This window comes from Hetaerina americana, unplaced genomic scaffold (assembly GCF_022747635.1).
Source record: "Hetaerina americana unplaced genomic scaffold, ioHetAmer1.1.p SCAF_1, whole genome shotgun sequence".
NCBI lineage: Eukaryota > Metazoa > Arthropoda > Insecta > Odonata > Calopterygidae > Hetaerina > Hetaerina americana.
This window is the reverse complement of record NW_027286069.1, coordinates 43,240,122-43,260,016: the sequence shown is the minus strand read 5'-3', so window position 1 is coordinate 43,260,016 and position 19,895 is coordinate 43,240,122. Positions and strand designations below refer to the sequence as shown.

Genomic DNA, 19,895 nt, shown 5'->3' with positions numbered 1-19,895 from the left:
AGATGAATACTTGGAAAGTTAAGCATTTTCATACTTTTGAAGTTATCTACAATGAAGCCAACGCCAGAATTTATACAACAAAAGACACTCAATCACATAAAAAAATAATAAGGACAACTATCAATCTCAATTTTATAAAGCATTCCATTTATACGCAGAAAAGCATGTTAAAAAAATATAAGTACATACATCATTACTTTTTGAGCATTGTATTCAGGCTATGGCAACAGAAAGTTGATAATCATTGCAATCATGAAGAACATATTCCAGGGACTGCGAAGAATATTTATAAGCTATTGGCTGAAGAAGGTAGTTCATTCTAATATTCACCAATCTTTTAACATCAAATTATTAAATATTAGGATAATCTCATCACACACATTTGACATTTACTACATTAGTCTAATTATAAAATTCAATTTTATAGTATTGTTTGGTCATACTAGATGAAACCTGTAAGCTTTGACCTAATCATAGAAAACAATCATAGCAAATCACGATGTTAGTGCTACAATATCTTACACTGGCACCGATGATTCCAACAGAACAAAATAGAAAATGTATTTACAACCTCAGTTAATTCTGGATTGAATAAATTACATATTACATTTATGCAACAAAGAAGTTCTTCCTGCAAGTTTCACTCAATAATATCTCATTTTTAGTTAAATCATGTATTTTTAACATTTCAATAAAGCTATTTTCATCAAATATGTAATAATCATTATAGAAAACAATGAAAGGTGATTCCACTTCCTCCAGTTTAGCTGAGCTAGAGTAGCAAGTAATATTCTTGGTGTCCTCTGAAAAAAGCTATCTCAAGCACTAACCTATTATTATTGAATTTTTTATGCAACATGAATTTTCATTCTGAAGAAATTGATATTCCCTCAGACTGCATTTTCACTGATGGAAGAATAGATCTCAATTTAAGTCACACTTGCACAATGCATAGGAAACAAAAAATGAAATCATTTCAATAGCAGATGATAAACTCTCAAGACACTTCTGAAAACATAAATTTTTGAGTTAACATGGGAGACTAAAACAAAATAAGAAGCTTAATTCAAATACAATAACATGGATATTTAGAGGTACAAGGTACACACAAATTATTTTTGTTGGAATTTATAAAACAGGAAAGCTACAGTTTTTCAAAATCTCATTGAATTTCCCATTTTCAGAGGCTAAAATGTATACATTTTTAAACAAAGATGTCAGTGATGATCCTCAATATAAAACTTACTTAGAAGAGAACTCTAAGTTGTACCTACCATGCCAGAAGCTATAGTTTTATTACTTCAGTGAGATATGAATATTCAAAGACAATGATTGTGAAATCAAATTTATCAATGGTGCAGTTTTTTGAGGTAGTTTAAATTCCTGGAATACCAATACCAACATACCAGTTGAAGTTTTTCCAATTTTTAGGCTTCAAGCAACCCTTGTGATATTTGATGCGAGTATTTGGATAACATTTTAGACACAAGTAATCACAAGCACTTCCATGTGTCAGCATTAGTATTAAAAATAATAAAGACACAATAATCATAATTTTTCTACTGAGTAAGGATGAAAATGGAGTCCCTTAGCATAGGAGGTATCAGCAAGGTTTGTCCCTATCGTCTCATTTTTGATAACTGCATGAAGAGGGGGTACCTTATATTTTGCTCTATCAATTAAATATCTGTGGCCATTGGTTCGAGTGCCCTCATAGAACTAGTAATTTTAAACATGTAATTTATCACACATTTATTAACACTTATAATGAAAAATTAAATGAATTCATTTCTCCACCATACATTTTATACATGCTATACATGTTATTCATCTGAACTTTGGAAAGGATTTGAACCTGTTTTCAAGTTCTTTCAGGAGTACACCTTTCACTGGTATAGCTCGTGAACTAACTTCTTTTGAAAAGTAAAAAAACATCTTAAATGTCAACAAAGAATTCTGGAAGTAGTCATTTAGGAAGTATCCAGCACAAAAATATATGATAAGAGATTATTCTTTCAAATACCGGTACTAATTACAACTTCTCTCACCAAAACTTAATTTTTGAGAAAGAAATCTTGCCAGGCTCCGTTAAAAGTTACTTTTACGGCATCTCTCGCAGTTTCTTTGGAATTTGCAAAATTTAGTTAAAAAACAAGTGTTAAACATCCAAAATGTCTTCTTTTTGACTTACAAGGCATATAAACATAAAATATAACTTTGAGCTGTCAGCAATAAAGAAGAATAAAAAACAGTAAGCTTTCTTTTTCACATAAAAATGCAGGAAAAAACTGTATAATATATATATGAGATATTATCTAGGCATAGGTAAAAAAATATAACAATCTTTACTCATCCAAGTAACCAAATATGTTTCGGCTTATGACTAGTCATATAAAATCTATATATCTTTTAAGCAGAAATTCATACTTTTCAAATGTAAAATCAATCATTCTGTATAGTGAATTCACCCTTCTGGGATGGGAAAATAGTTGGTCAGATGGAGCCAATGAAGACTGTAATGTGATATGTGATGAAACAGTATATAGTAATAATATACTATTTTAAAAAATTAGGGATTCAACTCATTTTAAAAATGTGTTAAATGAACTCATTTTCCTTTTAAAATTATAAATTTATATTTAGGAGGCTATGATATAAAACTTAACTAGCATTTGTATATTTCTCTGGCATGGCTTCAACTAAGAAGAATCATGATGATATTTTTATTAATGGCAAAATTAGGGTCATTCTTCTCTCTATAGCATTTGACTACTTTTGCTTCACAAAGGTACATTGGTAAGACAATCAAAAACACCCAAGGTGAAAGAGGTGGAAACCTACTAATGTTGGAAATTAATCCATGGCCCACAATTATTATGTATTCTTTAGTTATGACCATTAAAATTAGGTTTTGTATACAAAGTTTAATTTAAAGAATCTGAAAATATGAAAAAAACTCCAATGCAATTTAGTAATACCAAGGAAGAGGCATTTTAGATTGACAGATAGATATGCCTAACTGATTACAATATTTTTCTTCAGAATTTTATCAGCATGCAACAAAGGAACATAGAATAGTCTTGAAAAAACAAGGGGTTCAACCAGAAGATGTTTGCTAACAGCAAACAGCAGTTTTGCAGGAAGGAAGCATTTAATTAAAACATATGTACACCTGGAAAATGATATGGTCATAAAGCATGGACAATAATAATATTGGAGGCAAGATAATTGGAAGCATCATAAATGTGATGTTACAGTAAATTGATGAAGATTAAAGGGTGAGATTGGATAACCAATGACAGTCTAAGAAGAGTGGGAAAAGAAAGAGAAATAATGGAAACTCAGAAAAGAAGACAGAATAATTTGTCTGATAAATGAAATACAAATGGTAAAATAGTATAACATATCAATTCAACAGATTTCAACTCTGAGAGCTCATCCAAACATCTAAAATGACAAAAGAAGACATTAGCATATATCTGTATGAGACATACATAATTAGCAAATTAATTGATAGCGGCTCTGAATGCCAAAAATATTCACATTAGTTTGCATAATATGACTTCAGGGGAACATACTATGAAAAAAATAATTTCACAGAGCCCTCCTGAAAACTGATGCATTGTATCCATTCTCTTTAAAGATACCCTCGATGTGGGAAAAAATAAAAAAAGCAAAATATGAATTTATTAGAAATAAATATTATACATTATACCTTTAATGTTTAAATTGCCCTTTTATGTAAAAATATAGTTTCTAATTATTCAACTTTTCACCAGCCCCTGTATTTTTTACTTTAAAACTTAAATGCCACACTTACGCTATAAAAATGAAGCTCACAAAAAAGTACTCAGGTGAAAAAGTTAGCACTGTAAGAAAAGCCTCAGGTTTTTCATGTAACTTTATAAATTATTTATTAGAAATTACTACTTTAGCATTTTCCATTTACATTCACCAATATACATGCACAAACTAAATTTTCTGTCAAAACGTTGTCAGTATTTTAGCTTGATATTTGTAAATATAACTTTAGATATATTAAAAGCACTAGTTTTTAATCAGTTCCTAATAGATGTAGAATTTCTCCCGAAAAAATTATGGGGTAAAATTATTAAGTCACAGTGGCACATAACTGTTACGTACAAAAATGTACATTGCACATAATCAACAGGGGGTACAAGAGTCAGTTGAAGGGATATGAATTGAGACACAACAATGAGACTAAAGACTCGGGACATCAATGAGATTAAATTAGAAACTGGAATATTTAATTTAGAAATTTATTGGCACACATTTTAAACGCAACCACCAAATATTCCTAAAATAATTTCAATGGTGCTAAAATCTCCTCCCTTTAGTGATTCCCAACTTAGGGAAAACACTGTAAAAACACATAGCAAATTTAACGTTATAATAATGATGTGAATTGCCTTATAAAGAGGCTTCTCAAAGACATAGATCAAACAAGATATCAACTTATGATTCTCTCCCAAATATATTCTGAGAAAAACATTTCAAACATAACTGGCAACATTTTCCACAGTTTAAAAATTCTACCAACACATTAAACACCCAATTAGTAATAGCTTCGGGAATTTAAAATGCATGCTAAGGCACAGATAATTGTTTACTAATTCCCTTTCAAAATACTTGACCAACACAACCACTACTATGCAAGCCTATCCATAAGGTAATATACCAAATTCTTGCATTTCCTTTAAAATACGTTGGTTTTATTTGATGCATTATGCAATTTCAGAATTGGATTTATTCAATAATCAGAAGTAAATATGATTCAGCAATTTTATTCATTTTGGTGTTTCCTCCATGAGCCATTTTTATTTAAAGTTAACATTTGTTTGTTTCAATTTATGTATCCTCAGACAATGAATACATTTTATTTAATGCATAATAATAAAAAAATATTACGCTGCAAAATTTTGGTCAAAATATAAAAAAATAAAATACCTGCTATTTACAAGGTTAATATGTACCGAGACCAGGAAAATAGCCTTGCATGTTTACAGTAGAACTGCTTGTACCTCAATCATGCCCTTCAAAAACTAGCTAGCTTGGAACTTGATCCAATAAATTGACACAATATAAAAATTTATATCACAAGCCTAAAGATATCCTCTTTTTTCAATACTATGTTATACATATTAGTTAAATTAAAGGTAATACTATTACAAAGTTTATAATGAATATACACATGCAATAAAAACCTTGCAGATAACAATTGCTACTTCTTCAGACTTAACTTTAAATCTTTCATACAAGTACATGTTAAGATTTTACTAAAAAAGAATACCACATTACTGTTGACATGTATCCTTATCATGCACATTACACAGCAGTGATTTATTTAATATTAACTGAAAGGTGATAATAATATTGGCAGCAATATAAATATAAATGGTCTTTAAACTGCTTTCCAGAGGGGGTCGATTCCTGGGATGGAGGTATAAATAATAGATATAAAATATTTTCCAAAATTTTTGGAGTAGAATAATCACATGAAATTTGTTTCATGAGTACTCAGATATTGAAGAAAATAGGATATCAGACTATGCTTTGGACATATTGTTTTGTTCATCACATCTTTTAACAAAAAATACAATACTAACCAATTGTCCAAATGAACAAATATCACAGGTCCTTCCTGTAAAAGTATTATGAGGCAATTAAATCCTTATATAATGTGTAATACTGCTCTGAATGTTACAGAATTTTGAATCATGTATCAATGAATTTTGTTTCCACTGTTTGCTGATTTTTAAATGTTCAATTCAGTTTAATGCAAAAGCAAACTTTTCCATATTATCAAACCCCGAGCCCCTAATCAATATTTTTTCATGAAAGAAACTCATGTTGATCAGTCGTAATATAGATTGAAATATATTACATACAATATACACGTATTTCACATCAAACGTTCAACTGGAATGAAATAATTTCTCAAAAAGTGCTCACCTAAATCTAAATGTGGCCATATAGAACAAAATATAAAGTCAACTTACATAAATGACTGACAAATACTACCATGGAAGTTATAAAAATATATTTTTAAGTGGGATAAAACACTTATGGGAGGTTATAATGCACTGGGTGGTTGCTAATTTGGCAAAGCAATTCCTTGATTTTGTTCGTGAATTTCCATGCCTAAATAACACATTTACAGATATATTATCACATTTTTATCGGTACACATAGGCATATGTTTAACGATTTTCTTTTGCTTAAAGTTAAATGTATCAGACACTAGCAGGATGTCTGGTCTCTTCCACAAACAGGTTCCAACTAGGCTCCTGTAGTCTATATATATTTGTACATATATGTACAGCCAAATTTGCTTTAAAGAGGATATACTGCCATGTTGCTACAAGCAACTTATGCTTAATCAAGAATAAACAATTTACATAATATGATATAGTTAGAAAAATATCATTTTCCTTATTTAATACTGCCACAACAGCAGAAATTAATTAAATTGTTTATTTTCAGAGTATCACATGAAACTCTTCACTGACTTCAATTGCAAATTGTAGTTATTTACGGCAGAGTTGGCTGCAAAGAAAAGGCTATCTGGTATTATTAGATTTTCTTAAATGGGCTGACAACAATTTACGTTCTCCTGCTAAACTTTAATTCTTGCATCATCTCCATCTCCTTCAGCTGTCTTCTCTTCAAGCAGGAGATTAGACACATTGCCAATTGAGAGGGCACAAAATGATTGATGACACAGAGAGCAAGTGATATATCAGGTGGCTATGAGTTTGATGCGGCAAACCACCATTGATGGCTTTTGAAATCTTCACAGATGCCACTTCATAGCAATGGGTAACAGTATGCTCAGCAATCCATAGGGAAATCATGCGTAATATCCACAGGAAATGGGTCATTTATAATGTAGAGGATCACATGGCCTTTAGAATTATTACTCTTACTAGCTTTAATTTGTGGTATTTTGGTTCTATGTGACAATGCTGCCACAACTGAAGAAAATACAGCTGAAGAGGCAATAAGGTGAAACAAGAGTTAAGGTTTAACAGGAAAATATATTTTACTGCCAGTTACTTTAGGAAAATATAATAATTTTTAACAAACAGTATCTTATTTACAGCCAACTATTCCAAAAAAAAAATAACTAAAAAATGAGAGTGAAATCAGTGTAATCTGTCTTGCGAGATACTATGATAAATATAATTACTTGACAGATAAACAGGAATTAAGCTTATGGGCTCATTGTGCCCTCAGTGCACAAAACATTCATAAAACCAATTGCTATTTACTTTTGAGAATGTGGAGATAAAAACATTAATATTTATTTAGCATGGGAGCATTTTTTACTTAGAGTGGAAGAAGCATAATGCCATCTTAAGTGCCTTTGAGCCTGAATACCTATTACCATTTATTTGCTTAAATTTTTACAATAATCATTGTTTCAAATGTTTTTGAAGGCATTAAAATAATGGAACAACATTTAATCTTAAAAAGGATTGTATTAGAGATAAATTAATTTTGAAAAAAGAGACAAGGACTAGATTTTTTCTAGTCTGTGCTGACCACATTATTTGATGATGAATTCATTAATTACATTCCTGCCACAGAAGTGAAATATGTAATGGGCATATGATATATTTTATTATTTTTTTAAATATTCCAAAATCCTTCAAAACATTTCCCAGTCCAAATTAATTAATTGATTTCCCAGGATTTTTCTGGTCAGTAGTCATTCTGAGTTACCATTTTCCATATTGTAAATGAACACATACTGGCAATGAACTTTTACATAACAGTTTCCAGGGATGAAAAAACTTGCTGGCAAAATACAAGCTTATCTCAAATCATTAACTGTGATCTGAGAGTAATTAGATGGAAAAGAATGAGATTTTAAGTAAAAATAAAAAAAAAGACATTAACATCCATGATGGAATGAAGAAAAATAGAGATGCATATTTGAAAGGCTTGTGCAGTATATGCTAGTATATCATGTTAAGTGGAATTTTTTATTAGCTATGGGGCATTGCTCCCTGCATTAGAACTTATAAATAATGAAAATCACTAATGAAGACCATACAATGACTATTAAAAAATAACAACAATGGTGTACACTGCAGCACAACTTATAACATTCCAATTCCATTAAAGATCCAGATAACTAATAAAAATTCTGGAATTGTTACTTACAACTTGATTGGATATTACAGTGGTTTAGAGAATTAATTTTTAAATATATTCATAAAATCATCAATAAAATGGAATGTGTACCATGTCTTTAGTCATAAAAGTGTACATAAGAATAACTACTAACATAACCAAGAAACTTATACTAGATATTAGCCCAATAGATTTCGATAAATCTGGGAGATAGCAGAACACTTCACACAACAACAACATGATTACCAGCATATGAATAATTAACTCCAAGCATTAGGTTAAAATTATGAAGTATTAATAGTTAGTAGAAGGCAGCATGCAGTATTAAACTCAAAATTAGAGGACTTTCCTGCGACATACACATGGAAGAAAGATTTATCTGCGGCACCAAAATTAAATACTAATGTTAAACATCAAGGCAGTAACAACAAGGTGAAACCTTAAAAACCCATGAAAGAGATTATACACTGAACTTTACACTCAATACATAGCTGTTACAAAAAATATTAACTTTTAATGAATTAAAAATTAGTTATATGAATGAAATAATACAGAGTGACTACCTATCTCATTTACTGGTTGAAACACAAGGCAATTGGGACTGTTAAAATAAGATCCATCAATTACAATGATTCATTAAAAACATAAGAAAATGCTAACCATTCAAGAATGTATTACTTTTTTGAAATTCATAAAACTGTAGAACTTGCACAGGTCAGTATTCAAAAAAATATCTGGTGTCTTCTAAACAGTAACATTGGGCTTGATGTTCTGAAGATTTGCTGAAAAAATTCCATTGTGATTCCATAGTATTGTGTAAGATTTTAATGTCTTGGATATTTTTTTCCTTTGTTAACAAGAGATGTAAGCATTTATTGATTTAAAGTAATAAATGAAGACACCAGGCTTCGTTCTTCCTTGGCAAGCATATAGATTAGAAATTTTTCATTGACATTTTACTGACAAAAGATTTATATTTGTAAATTAAAAGTGATATAAATAATATTCCGCACCATTATCATTCAGTATATTCCCAGATTGGCTGTCCTGATTTAATGACTACTCCATATTCAGTATTTCACAGACATACTTATTAACTTTTTAAGGGTGTCTATAGGGCAGGGTACTTTCCCAAATTGTCAAGATAATACATGGGTGGTCTGAAAAGTTTCCGATTCAGAAAATTTCAGAAAAAATGTCTTTTATCTTTGTTAGGTCGGAAAATTTTCAAACCACCCTCGTATTTCAGCACCTAAGAACATCATAGAATGTACATAATATCCTTGCTAGAAATTTTTTCCTGCCACCACTATTGCAATAATTTACAAAATGGAAAAGCAAACACTTCAACTTGCTGTTACTTCGAAATTATCCCTTTGACCATCAAGTTTAATTTTGAATTCACAAAAATAATACAAACTGGGTGGAATTTAATCACAGGGCTAATTTATAAAGTGAATGACTATGGGTATTTCTGAAAAATTATGCGTCAACCAATACAAAGAATGATCACTAATAGTTTATATACTACAATAGCCAAGATATTTGGAATGATGTAATTTTACAATTGCATTAAGTATTACAAATGGCAGTATGAAGCACATTAAGAGACATTTGAAGAATCATATGTACATATAAAAGGATAATGCTAATGTAAAATCAAATAATCCAGCACATTTGCAAATAAAATACTCAATGAAATGTAACAATACCAATTATAAATCACTTCTCTTGAAATAAAGAAGATATATACCTTTTAATAAAAAATAAATTTAAGTTAATGCCTCTATGAGGTGAAAATTCTTCTTATAAATAAAAGCAGACAAACTATGGATTTTACAATTTAATTCTAGCCAGCAAAAAGATATTAACTGTCATGTGTTTCTACTGCATGAATGTCATCAGTTTGTGAAAATAACGTCTGACAACTCCACACCCTAATTTTTGGAAATGAAAGTCACACATATATAATCTACAAAATATTTTCATAACTTTTCCACCCATTAGAAGCTTCAAAGCCCTTTCTACAAGATTCAAGAATTCAGAACAAGAGGGATACATTTTTTTTACTGAGCCATATTTGTTGAGAGAAGCATCAGTAAGTTTTATTAGAAATTCTTTGAATGCGTTCAAAGAATTACAAAATTTCAACAAATACTCTAAAGCAGACCTGTTTAAATTATAATTCTTTAATGTCAATTATTCAATTCTTGATTGACATTTTTCATAACTTTTATCTAACCAAGCAGTGTTTTGAATTTGTGGCTATGTATGACCGATGAAAATTCACTTATTGAGTAAGAATCCTAGTATCCTTTGAATATCTACGATACAATAGAACATAAATTCATTCACATGTGCAAGATTAAATAACATACCAGCAACTTGCACTATGGTTACAAGTCTACAATTTTTTTGTATTAAGCAGCATATTTTTACAATTACAAAGCCGAATTTGAAAGTCTTTACATTTACTCGGAGGAAATCTACATATTAAGGCAGGCTTTTGACAGTCCCTGATAACATTACATGGTTAATTTTGCTTATCTTAAGATTATTATTTTTGCTTTTACACTTCCAAAAGTACTACCTAGCTTAAAACAACCAAAACCATACGTAAAATATTTGTACTTTACAAAGACTGAAAAAATAGCAGAATTGTAAAAATGGAATTTTTTAATAATTGTGAAACAATTGATTCTTATAAATGTATTGTAACAAGGAGCTTATTTTCTGGTTCAATTTGCCCTTTCATACTTTAAGCTTCTAGAGTGAATTTTACATATGCGGGTAAAACATTCATTCATTCAGGTTTAACATTCAAAAAGTTAATTTTTATTTAAATGAGTTCAAATTCTAGTCTAAAATACACACAAGCTTTGTAGAAAGTAGAAATTGTAGCTTGAGTAAGATGACTATTTTTCTGAATCAATGGCAATAAGAAAAATGTCTTCTACTGAGTTTAGACTTAAGTTTCTACAGAGGCCAAATATTGAAATTTTACTCCCCAATAATTATTCCTCTGGATGAAAAAACTTCATATACAATACCGAACCAAGCAGAAGTGAAAATGAGGTGTATTTTGAGACTATAGACATCTATTACTGTATTTTCCCATCGATAACGCGCACTTAGAACTTAGCAGTTATCATGAATTTGTATAGATACCCTGTGCCCTGGGCTTCATAGTTATTTTGAATGTGTATAGAAGCATCTGTATATACATAAATATTTGCACTTAAAAATTTTATATAGTGTGTGTAAAAATAGGTCTACATTTGGATTTTTTCAATTTTCATTACATAACGCGCATTGTCAGTTTTTCGATCATCTGAACATTTTTGTACAGAAAACGAATGAAGAACTTCAAATGGCGACTAACAGCAAATCTGAAAACTTATATCAGCTTATAAGACCAAATTGAGTAGCTTCAGGCATGATGTGGTGTAACTCGAACAAAATGAATAACTTCATACAAATACATCGAAACCCGGTCGAAAAATAAATTTTATTAAGTAGAAAAGTGCTACGATCAGTTATTTATCAGCTTAATAAACATTTTGGTCATAATTTAACTAGATTAATTCCCTCAAATTTGACAAGCAAATAGGATAGGAAGGATAGGACCTATGATACAACAATTCCTAAATTTAACTCCCCAAATTACTCTGTTTGGCAATTAACATTTCCTTCTCTTCTACAATATCTCAGGTTAGAGCATACCTACCTCTAATACATAAGTATATTTGCTCAAAATCCTATATGAAACAATATAATTTTTATCAGTTTTCAGAAAAAAAGTCAGTCCTAAATTACTGTAAATACAGGAATAACACTAACTTTGACACACTTGAAACAGATAAGGCTGCAAAAGAAATCCACTCTCACCTCCCATTGTTTCAATTTTTAAGAAAAAACTTAAAAGCAAAAAATATTATAGATTGAAGATTTATTCCATTGTTTTCTTCTTTCTCCGCAGAAAGCTCTTAGATGTAAACAATGAGATCCAATATGAAAGCCCTGACGGCAAGCTATCAATTTTTTCAGCAGAGCAAATAACTACAAGGCATATCCAGTTGGAGAAAGCATATCGAATTAGAGGCTTTGACTACTTGAGAAGGGAAGATTATTCGTTGAAGTCAATGAATATGATTTAGGAGAGGAACTAGTACCATTAAAATGATATTTTAAACCTGTCATCTATCTAGCATTTGTCCATCAAGTCTCAAAGACAAAACCATTAGGGATATACTTCAAATTTTTCTGCTTTCTGCAAGGATAAATATGATGCAATAATTATAACATTAACAATAAATGGAATGAGAGTTCATTGTCAATATTCATATAAACAAAATGAAACATTAAGCAAATTTATTCCATTAATTTACATTTAACAAACAATTAAAATAACAACACTGCATTATTATTGTGTAAAGCACATTTGTAAATCTTTCTTGTTACAGGTTGTTGACTTTTAAGGCTTTTATTCAGAGAAATATGAAAACATGCACACTCAGGAAAATACTTTAAGGTAAATGTCAGCCTAAATGCACAATTCCCATGTTTCACTAGGAACTGAATTGGTCAGGGATACTATAAATGAAATTAGATCAACAAATTCCATGCTAGAACATTCATTATCCATGATAAACTTCAAACAAAAAACTTAGGTTTTTAAAACAGCTTAAGTCATCAAGCTTTTAACCTTCATTATGGCAGTGCTTGAATATATAAATAATAACATTAAAACTCAATGGTACCTAAAACTAAAGAAACAAGTCTTATTTCACCACATTAAAATAATTTTTTCTTGATTCATTATCCGTGCATTATTTTTGGTGAACATTAACTCTGATGAGAACAATTTTCTTTGTGCCAAATTATTTCCAAAAGGAGACTCCTCATGAAAAAAAATTGTGTGTGTCGGATGAATTGAAACACTCATTTCAGTACATGAAATGGTGTCTTAAATCAGTGCTGCCATCTCAACAAATTGTACTGAAAACATCTACAAGCCAATTCATCAACATCCATCAACAATTATATCTAACTACAAGTGAGTGGAAAAACATTATGGGAGCAACTTATCCTGTGCAGGTCATGAGGAGGGATCAATATGGTGATCTATGAGAAAACACCGGTGAAGGCATCATCAATAATAAGTCAACTCATCCATTTTCATAATTCAATGTTTCAAGTCTTCTCACCTCCAGTCACACCCCACTCTCCAACATGCCTGACATGTTCCTCAATGGCACAGATCTCCCAACTCGGTGCCTTGCTTCCTTCCCCAACCCATCACAGATAATGCCACCACCCTCATCGAGTCTCACCCCAACACCTGACATCTCACCTTCACCATCAACACACCATCCTCCAATTTTACTGGCAGCACTAGAAACCTTATGCGATGATGATGATGCTTTCTCCCTTGGGCTCCTGTGATTCTCTGTCAACCACCTTTCCCTATCAGCGCATCTCCTTTGCGTTTTCCCTTTCTTGGTGGTTGTTCTGTCCTTTCTCACTTGGCCCATAATGGGAGCATCAATCTCAAATGTCTTTGGATGAGGAGGACAGGGCATGTCAATTGGGTAAGTGCCCCCAAACACAAGCCGCCTTTCTCCAAAGCGGAAGCATGGAGGGTGGTTTTGGGAGTGGGGGACAAGGCCATGAGAGAAGGCACCCATAGGCATTCCACTGTAACTTCCTCCTCGGATGAAACAGTGAGGCCCACCTGATGGTTGCGGCTGTGGGATGGCAGGAGGAGCCAGCACAGGGCACTCTGAGCGATGGCCACTGACACTGTTACTTACGTCTTTTCGTACTGGCTGCCGGTCCTCAACAAAGTCATCCTCTTCCTCCTCTGTCTCCTCATCATCCTCTTCATCATCACAATCATCTTCGTCCTCTTCTTCATCATCCTCCATCTCCTCTCTCTTCCTTACACCTCTCCCCGACTGAGCAGCACAGGATTAAAAACATAACATGGCACACACTCATTCACAAAGTCCGTTCAAATATGTCAATCGTCTAAAGACTCATCAATTGAGCTCACTGAATGAGTACTTTTTTACTCATTTTCATATGAGGCAACTTGTAAACAAACCCTGTGGATATTTTTCTGGTAAAGTATGTGTGTACTTCAAACTTATATTTAATGATGTTTGGATGAAAGTTCAACTAAGATTATTTTCTGGAAAATAGAGTGACTTACTAATGCCAAGATATCTTTTAGGCAAAGATAAAGGAAATTATGGCAACACCACCAAAAATCACAGTTTAGCTCTACTCAAGTACCTAATATGTGCAAATATTTTTATACCATGTCTGCAATACATTACAAATTTTTCAGGAGTTCTAACTTCACGTATTTTCATTAAGCTAGATTCTTAGGCTTGAAGGTGCAGCATGGTAGATAAACTGAAATATAATAAGGTGGACACGACTGAATCAGATGGAAATTGATAAAAAATTCTTCCACTTTTGATTGAAATAAGGGAAAAAAATTTTCTAACACACCTAACTTAAAATGAAAAAAAGATAGCAACAACATGATATATCTACAAAACAACAAGGAAATTTCTAACAACTACATATATGGTGGTAGAACTTCCGGGATTTTATATTAGAGACCTGAGAATAGCCAAATCTTTACTTTTGGTGATGCTTTCATACTCTCCTACAGTGGAATAGAAAATTTAAAATATGAAATATCGGTACAATTTTTGAAGGCTCTGTTAAAATAAAGTTTGAAAAAAGTATAATAAATGAAAAGAGCAATAAATCAATTACTTTTAGATGAGATCTAACTTAAGAAAGCAACTGAACACTTGTCATGCTACATATTATAATAGACATTATCAAAAATTACAGTCACTATTTACATGAAAATGCCTAATTTTCTGCTCTCTAATTGGCTGCTGGTGCATTTCTTGAGCTAGAAAGATTTTTGAGGTAGTGCTCCTTTGTGAATTAAGATGCAGATTTAAAAAAATAATGTAAAGGAAACTAGTGATTAAAAGCAACAAGTACAGATTAGGAACACTTATAGGCACATTAATGACTATGAAAGAGTCAAACTACAATGTAATGTAGTGTAGAGTAGAACTGTGTTGAGTACTTTCATTTTTAGAAGTGAGAATGTAGCTATGAGCATGTATTTATGATTCATTCTCACATAGAAAACACAGGATTCAAACTCAGAAGCCATTCTGCAGCTATTAGTACAATGATCATTTTAGCCATCACAGCTAAACTGTTACTGCTATTCAAGCATTAATCATGAACATAAAAGTTGCCTAAAGGATATAAAACATGTAACGTGATTCTCAGTATGAAGACTTCAAATGACAAAAGCATTACGTATGAATGCAAGGTTTTTTGAACATAATTTCTTAAGAACTTTCTTCCCCACATTTGACCTTATTTTGGTTGCTTTAGCAATGCCTCCTAGCAAAAAAAAAACTGTCACTAACCTTCCAATCAATTAATACCAACTTAATAAACATCCATGACTTTAACCAATTCTTGGTATGCCAGTGACTGCACACAGACTTTCAAAAAAGACAGTAGAATAAAACCACAACACTTCAAGAACACTTAATTAACAATACTCCACAGTTTGAAGCTTAGAGCAACAGTCGCTGATCAAAAGTTAAAGCTCAACATGCTTTTTTATGTTTCTGATGAATCAAAATATACTGACAATGAAATGAAGCTATGATGTCCTGTGAATTGTAAGTAGACGATGTATTTTTAAAATTTCGCTAGGGCACAGGACAGCGATTATGTATTGCTGATTTACATAAGCGCAAAATGAAGGCATCATTTTATGCTATTCATTTCTCACTAAAAGACTTCACTGGCGCCAAAACAAAAAGCCAAAACAAAATCAACAGAATATGTGAAATAATATTGGATACAGCATACAAGGTCAGTCCCAAAAGTAGTATGACATTTGTTCCTGGATAGATGGTCGGACAGCGGACAGGCAGAGGTTTCTCTGGCTGGGTTTGAGGAAGGGGAGTCTCAGGAAAGGCTGGTAGCCAGTGGCAATTTGTTCCCAAACTTTGCGGAGTGCTGATCGTTCATTTGAAAAACCTCTATAATGTGACCTCATTAAGATCAATCATGAACTGGTCACTGGAACTGCACTACGCTATCCAATTTTGCATGAATCTGGGCAAAACTGATCAATAGACTTATGACATGCGCAAGGCAGCTTACAGTGATAACGCCATGGGTAAATCTGGTGTTTTTGAGTGGCAAAAGTAGTTTCGGGAGGGTAGAGAAGATGTTGAAGACACTGAACGTTCAGGATGCCCTTCTACCTCAAAAAGTGATGAAAATCTTGTAAGAGTGATGGCTCCGTTAGACAAGGATTGCAAATTAAGTGTTTGTATGGTTTCTGATGAACTTGGCATCCTTAAAAGTGATGTTCATCGGCTTGTGACTGAAAACATGGGTATAAGAAAGGCGTGTGTGAAGTTGGTGCTGTCATGTCATCTGCTATGAGCTTCTCAACGATGTGAGTGAGGATCCAAATTTTTAGACAATGCCCCAACAAACTTCTTCCTTTTTCCCCCACCTCAAATCCGTGCTGAAAGGACATCACCACGTCTCGGTGGAAGCGTTACAACAGGCCGTGACAAAAGAGCTTTGCAGCATTCCGGGCACCACCTTCTAGAAGGTGTAAGAGGCATGGAAAACCCACTGGCAGTGGTATTTGGATGCACAAGGGTGCTACTTTGAAGGTTTTAGAGTGAATGTATCAATTCTGACAATAAATTTTTTTTAATTGACTCATTCCTACTACTTTTGGGACAGACCTTGTACAGACCTATATGACCCTTAAATTGCTATACCTATACAGTATTTTTGACTATATTTTCAGTGTGAAATGCCGTTTCACACTTAAGTGAAGTTCAGTTTAAATTAATGGAGAGCTCCTTCCTCAAGGGAAGGAGAAGAGAGCTCATGATTAGTCTTATCATTTCTGTCTCGGTACGTATTTTTTCTCTCCCATCTTGTTCTCTTCATCAATGGGTTAGGCCATTGGATGAGAAGTCAAGGTCAATATGACATTGAAGCCTATCACTATGAGGATAGATGGATGGTGGATACAGAATTGGTATCCTCTTGAGATAGGCGAGATGGAGATACTCACAAAATAAAAGTAAACAAATAAAACTTTACTATCTGAAGATTGAACTTTGTTCCCTCACCAGTAGTGCATACTCCAGGAAGCAAAATAAACACTGCATGCTATTTGAACACTAGAGGTTCACATTAATTGTGCTCGGATTTTTACAGTAATGAAATAGTTAAGCCATATCAAAATACACAACCATTCTACAAATATCTGCATCACTTCAACAAAACTTCCAAATCTAAGTTGAAATCCTAGCCAAGCAACATATTCTGTGAAAAATATGTTGATTGTTTGACCAATCAATATATAATATGTTTCAACTCCTTAGAACCTGTACCTCATAAATGCTGATAAAATAATCACTCTAAAAGATTCCAATTTTAGCTAATTGATCATGAATTTAAGGATATCGCTATAGATACAATTAAGATCCAATTGAGTGAGCTTCTATTATTCTAGATATCAGGTCAAATTTACCATCACTTGGCATTACCATTGTCAGAGCTGAAAATGAAGCTATTTTGAGTCGAATCACTGCAGAAGCTGGGTAATATGTACATGACTATAAAAATTCTTCAAATGTAAGCACGGGTATCATAACTCACTGATTAGAATTTATATCATTACGACTTAACAGCAGCGACGTGGACAGAAGTAAAAATTAAATCAACGAATGAGACGAAAGGGCTGATATAAAGCCTACATAGATGACCAATGAACGGATATTAAAAAAATAGCACTATATACAAATATTGGAACGAGTCCAAAAAAATGACAAAAATTAATTTTACTACATTATAGCTACAAACAAACAATTAGCGTGACATAAGCTGAATTTGAGCTTCAATCATCACATAAGCAGCAAAAATAATACACATTAGGCAGCATTGCTAAGAAAAGATTAACTCATTTATTGATCTCATTTAATTTCTTTTCAATGCCTAATTCATTCTGATTGATTGGTATTCAATATGGACTTGTTACATAAAACTGAATTTATCAAATAGGTGGTATATTATTAGCATATTACCAAGTGAATGAATATTAATTATATATTCAAGTGTATAACTCATCAGCTGAAACCAGGTTGTGTGATATTTGGGGTACCAGAAAGATATGGCAAATTATATCTAACTGGGATAAAAGAACTGAACCCCTGAGACCTTAATGTTTTGTACAATTTCACTCCTACCTACATATTAATTAAATGTAAAAGCTACCACAACACAACTCATACAATGAAAATTTTAATGTAAAAATTGGAATAATTCAATAAAAAGAGACTAACATGCACAGTACTATGAGAAAAATAGAATCTCGATATAAAAAACACAATTTGAAACATTCATTCACACAAAAAACCATACATAACTTTGAGCACATCCAAATAAAATTTAAAGATATGGTATTCAATTTGTACAAATGACTGCTACTCAATTGCAAATAAAAGTAGTAAATATTAACAGCATAAAAATAATTTGCAATAATTTGCAAAATTATTTCATCAATAGTTAACATGTATAAAATGCTGCAATACTGACACTCCTCAGAAAAAAATTGTTTGGAGAATTGCCAAAATCATGCGCAACAATCCATACTTCCCCTCTCTAACTGCCCAAATAATGCAAGAGACAAGGAAACTTTACTGTGGTATAGTTGAGCAAATAACTTTAAACTCTTGAACTATTTTACTCCAGTGGAAAGTATAAGCCTTGCTTGTCACATCTAAATGGAGTTAACATTTAGACAAAAAGTTAGCATCACTACAATCCATAGTTACTTGTAACCATTGACAGCAGCGAATTCTATGGGTATATTGCTATTATGTTATTTTGCTAATGCCACCATGGTCTAGATAATGGATAAGCACAATCAACAGCTTACTAAAACACTGATTTGACAGAGGCATCAAGATGATGGGGTTAAACATAATATTTCCCATTGTAGTTTGAGACAAATCCAAGTACGAAGGATTTTTAGATAATTTTCATCAATGAAAATGAATGTGCAACAGCGCAAATGTTTAAAAGTTTTATCATAATTTTCACCAATAAAAATGCTAACAAAAAGAGATATGCACACTTTTGAGTTGCATAATGAAGGGAATCTGAGCAGAGTTAGCGGTTGAACAAGGCTAAAATAAACAATTTCCATTAATACAGGCCAGCAAATACACAAGTTAGATGGACATATGCCCAAGAATTAAAAGAGGTATTCCCTGAGTAAGTGTATTTAGAAGCTATTTTTTTACACAGCATATTGAAAGTAACAGTGAAGTGAATGAAGGTGTGGACATATCCCGGAGTCTTTAGTGCACCAACAATATGCAGCCACTGCAATTAGCATGTCCATGCATGAGTAATTGAGTAAATTGTCCACAAGCAAATTAAGTTCACTCAGCTAAGGGAGATTTTGTTCATCAACCTAAATATGTTTATTAAATTGGAAGCATTGTGTAAATTAGAAAACTATTTAAGCAAAATCAGCATTTTCAGAATTGAATGCAGGATAACCCTTTCCCCAACAAGTTTTGATATCCCTCAACATCTATACTACTAACATCTTATACTGGGAAGATGCCCAT

At 32.1% G+C, this 19,895-nt stretch overlaps 1 protein-coding gene across 8 annotated transcripts in view; it reads right to left on the bottom strand.

The window, feature by feature from the left end:
• The window catches only part of Sec16 (Secretory 16), a 123,418-nt gene that overhangs the window by 31,906 nt on the left and 71,617 nt on the right, over nucleotides 1–19,895 (bottom strand). For 7 of the 8 annotated variants that reach the window (XM_071589033.1, XM_071589021.1, XM_071589056.1 and 4 more), the window contains exon 27: nucleotides 13,974–14,117. The exons of the other annotated variant lie outside the window; for it this stretch is intronic. In XM_071589033.1, coding sequence (XP_071445134.1) covers nucleotides 13,974–14,117 — 144 coding nt within the window. The remainder of the gene's footprint in view (nucleotides 1–13,973; nucleotides 14,118–19,895) is intronic. 8 annotated transcript variants of the gene reach the window in all.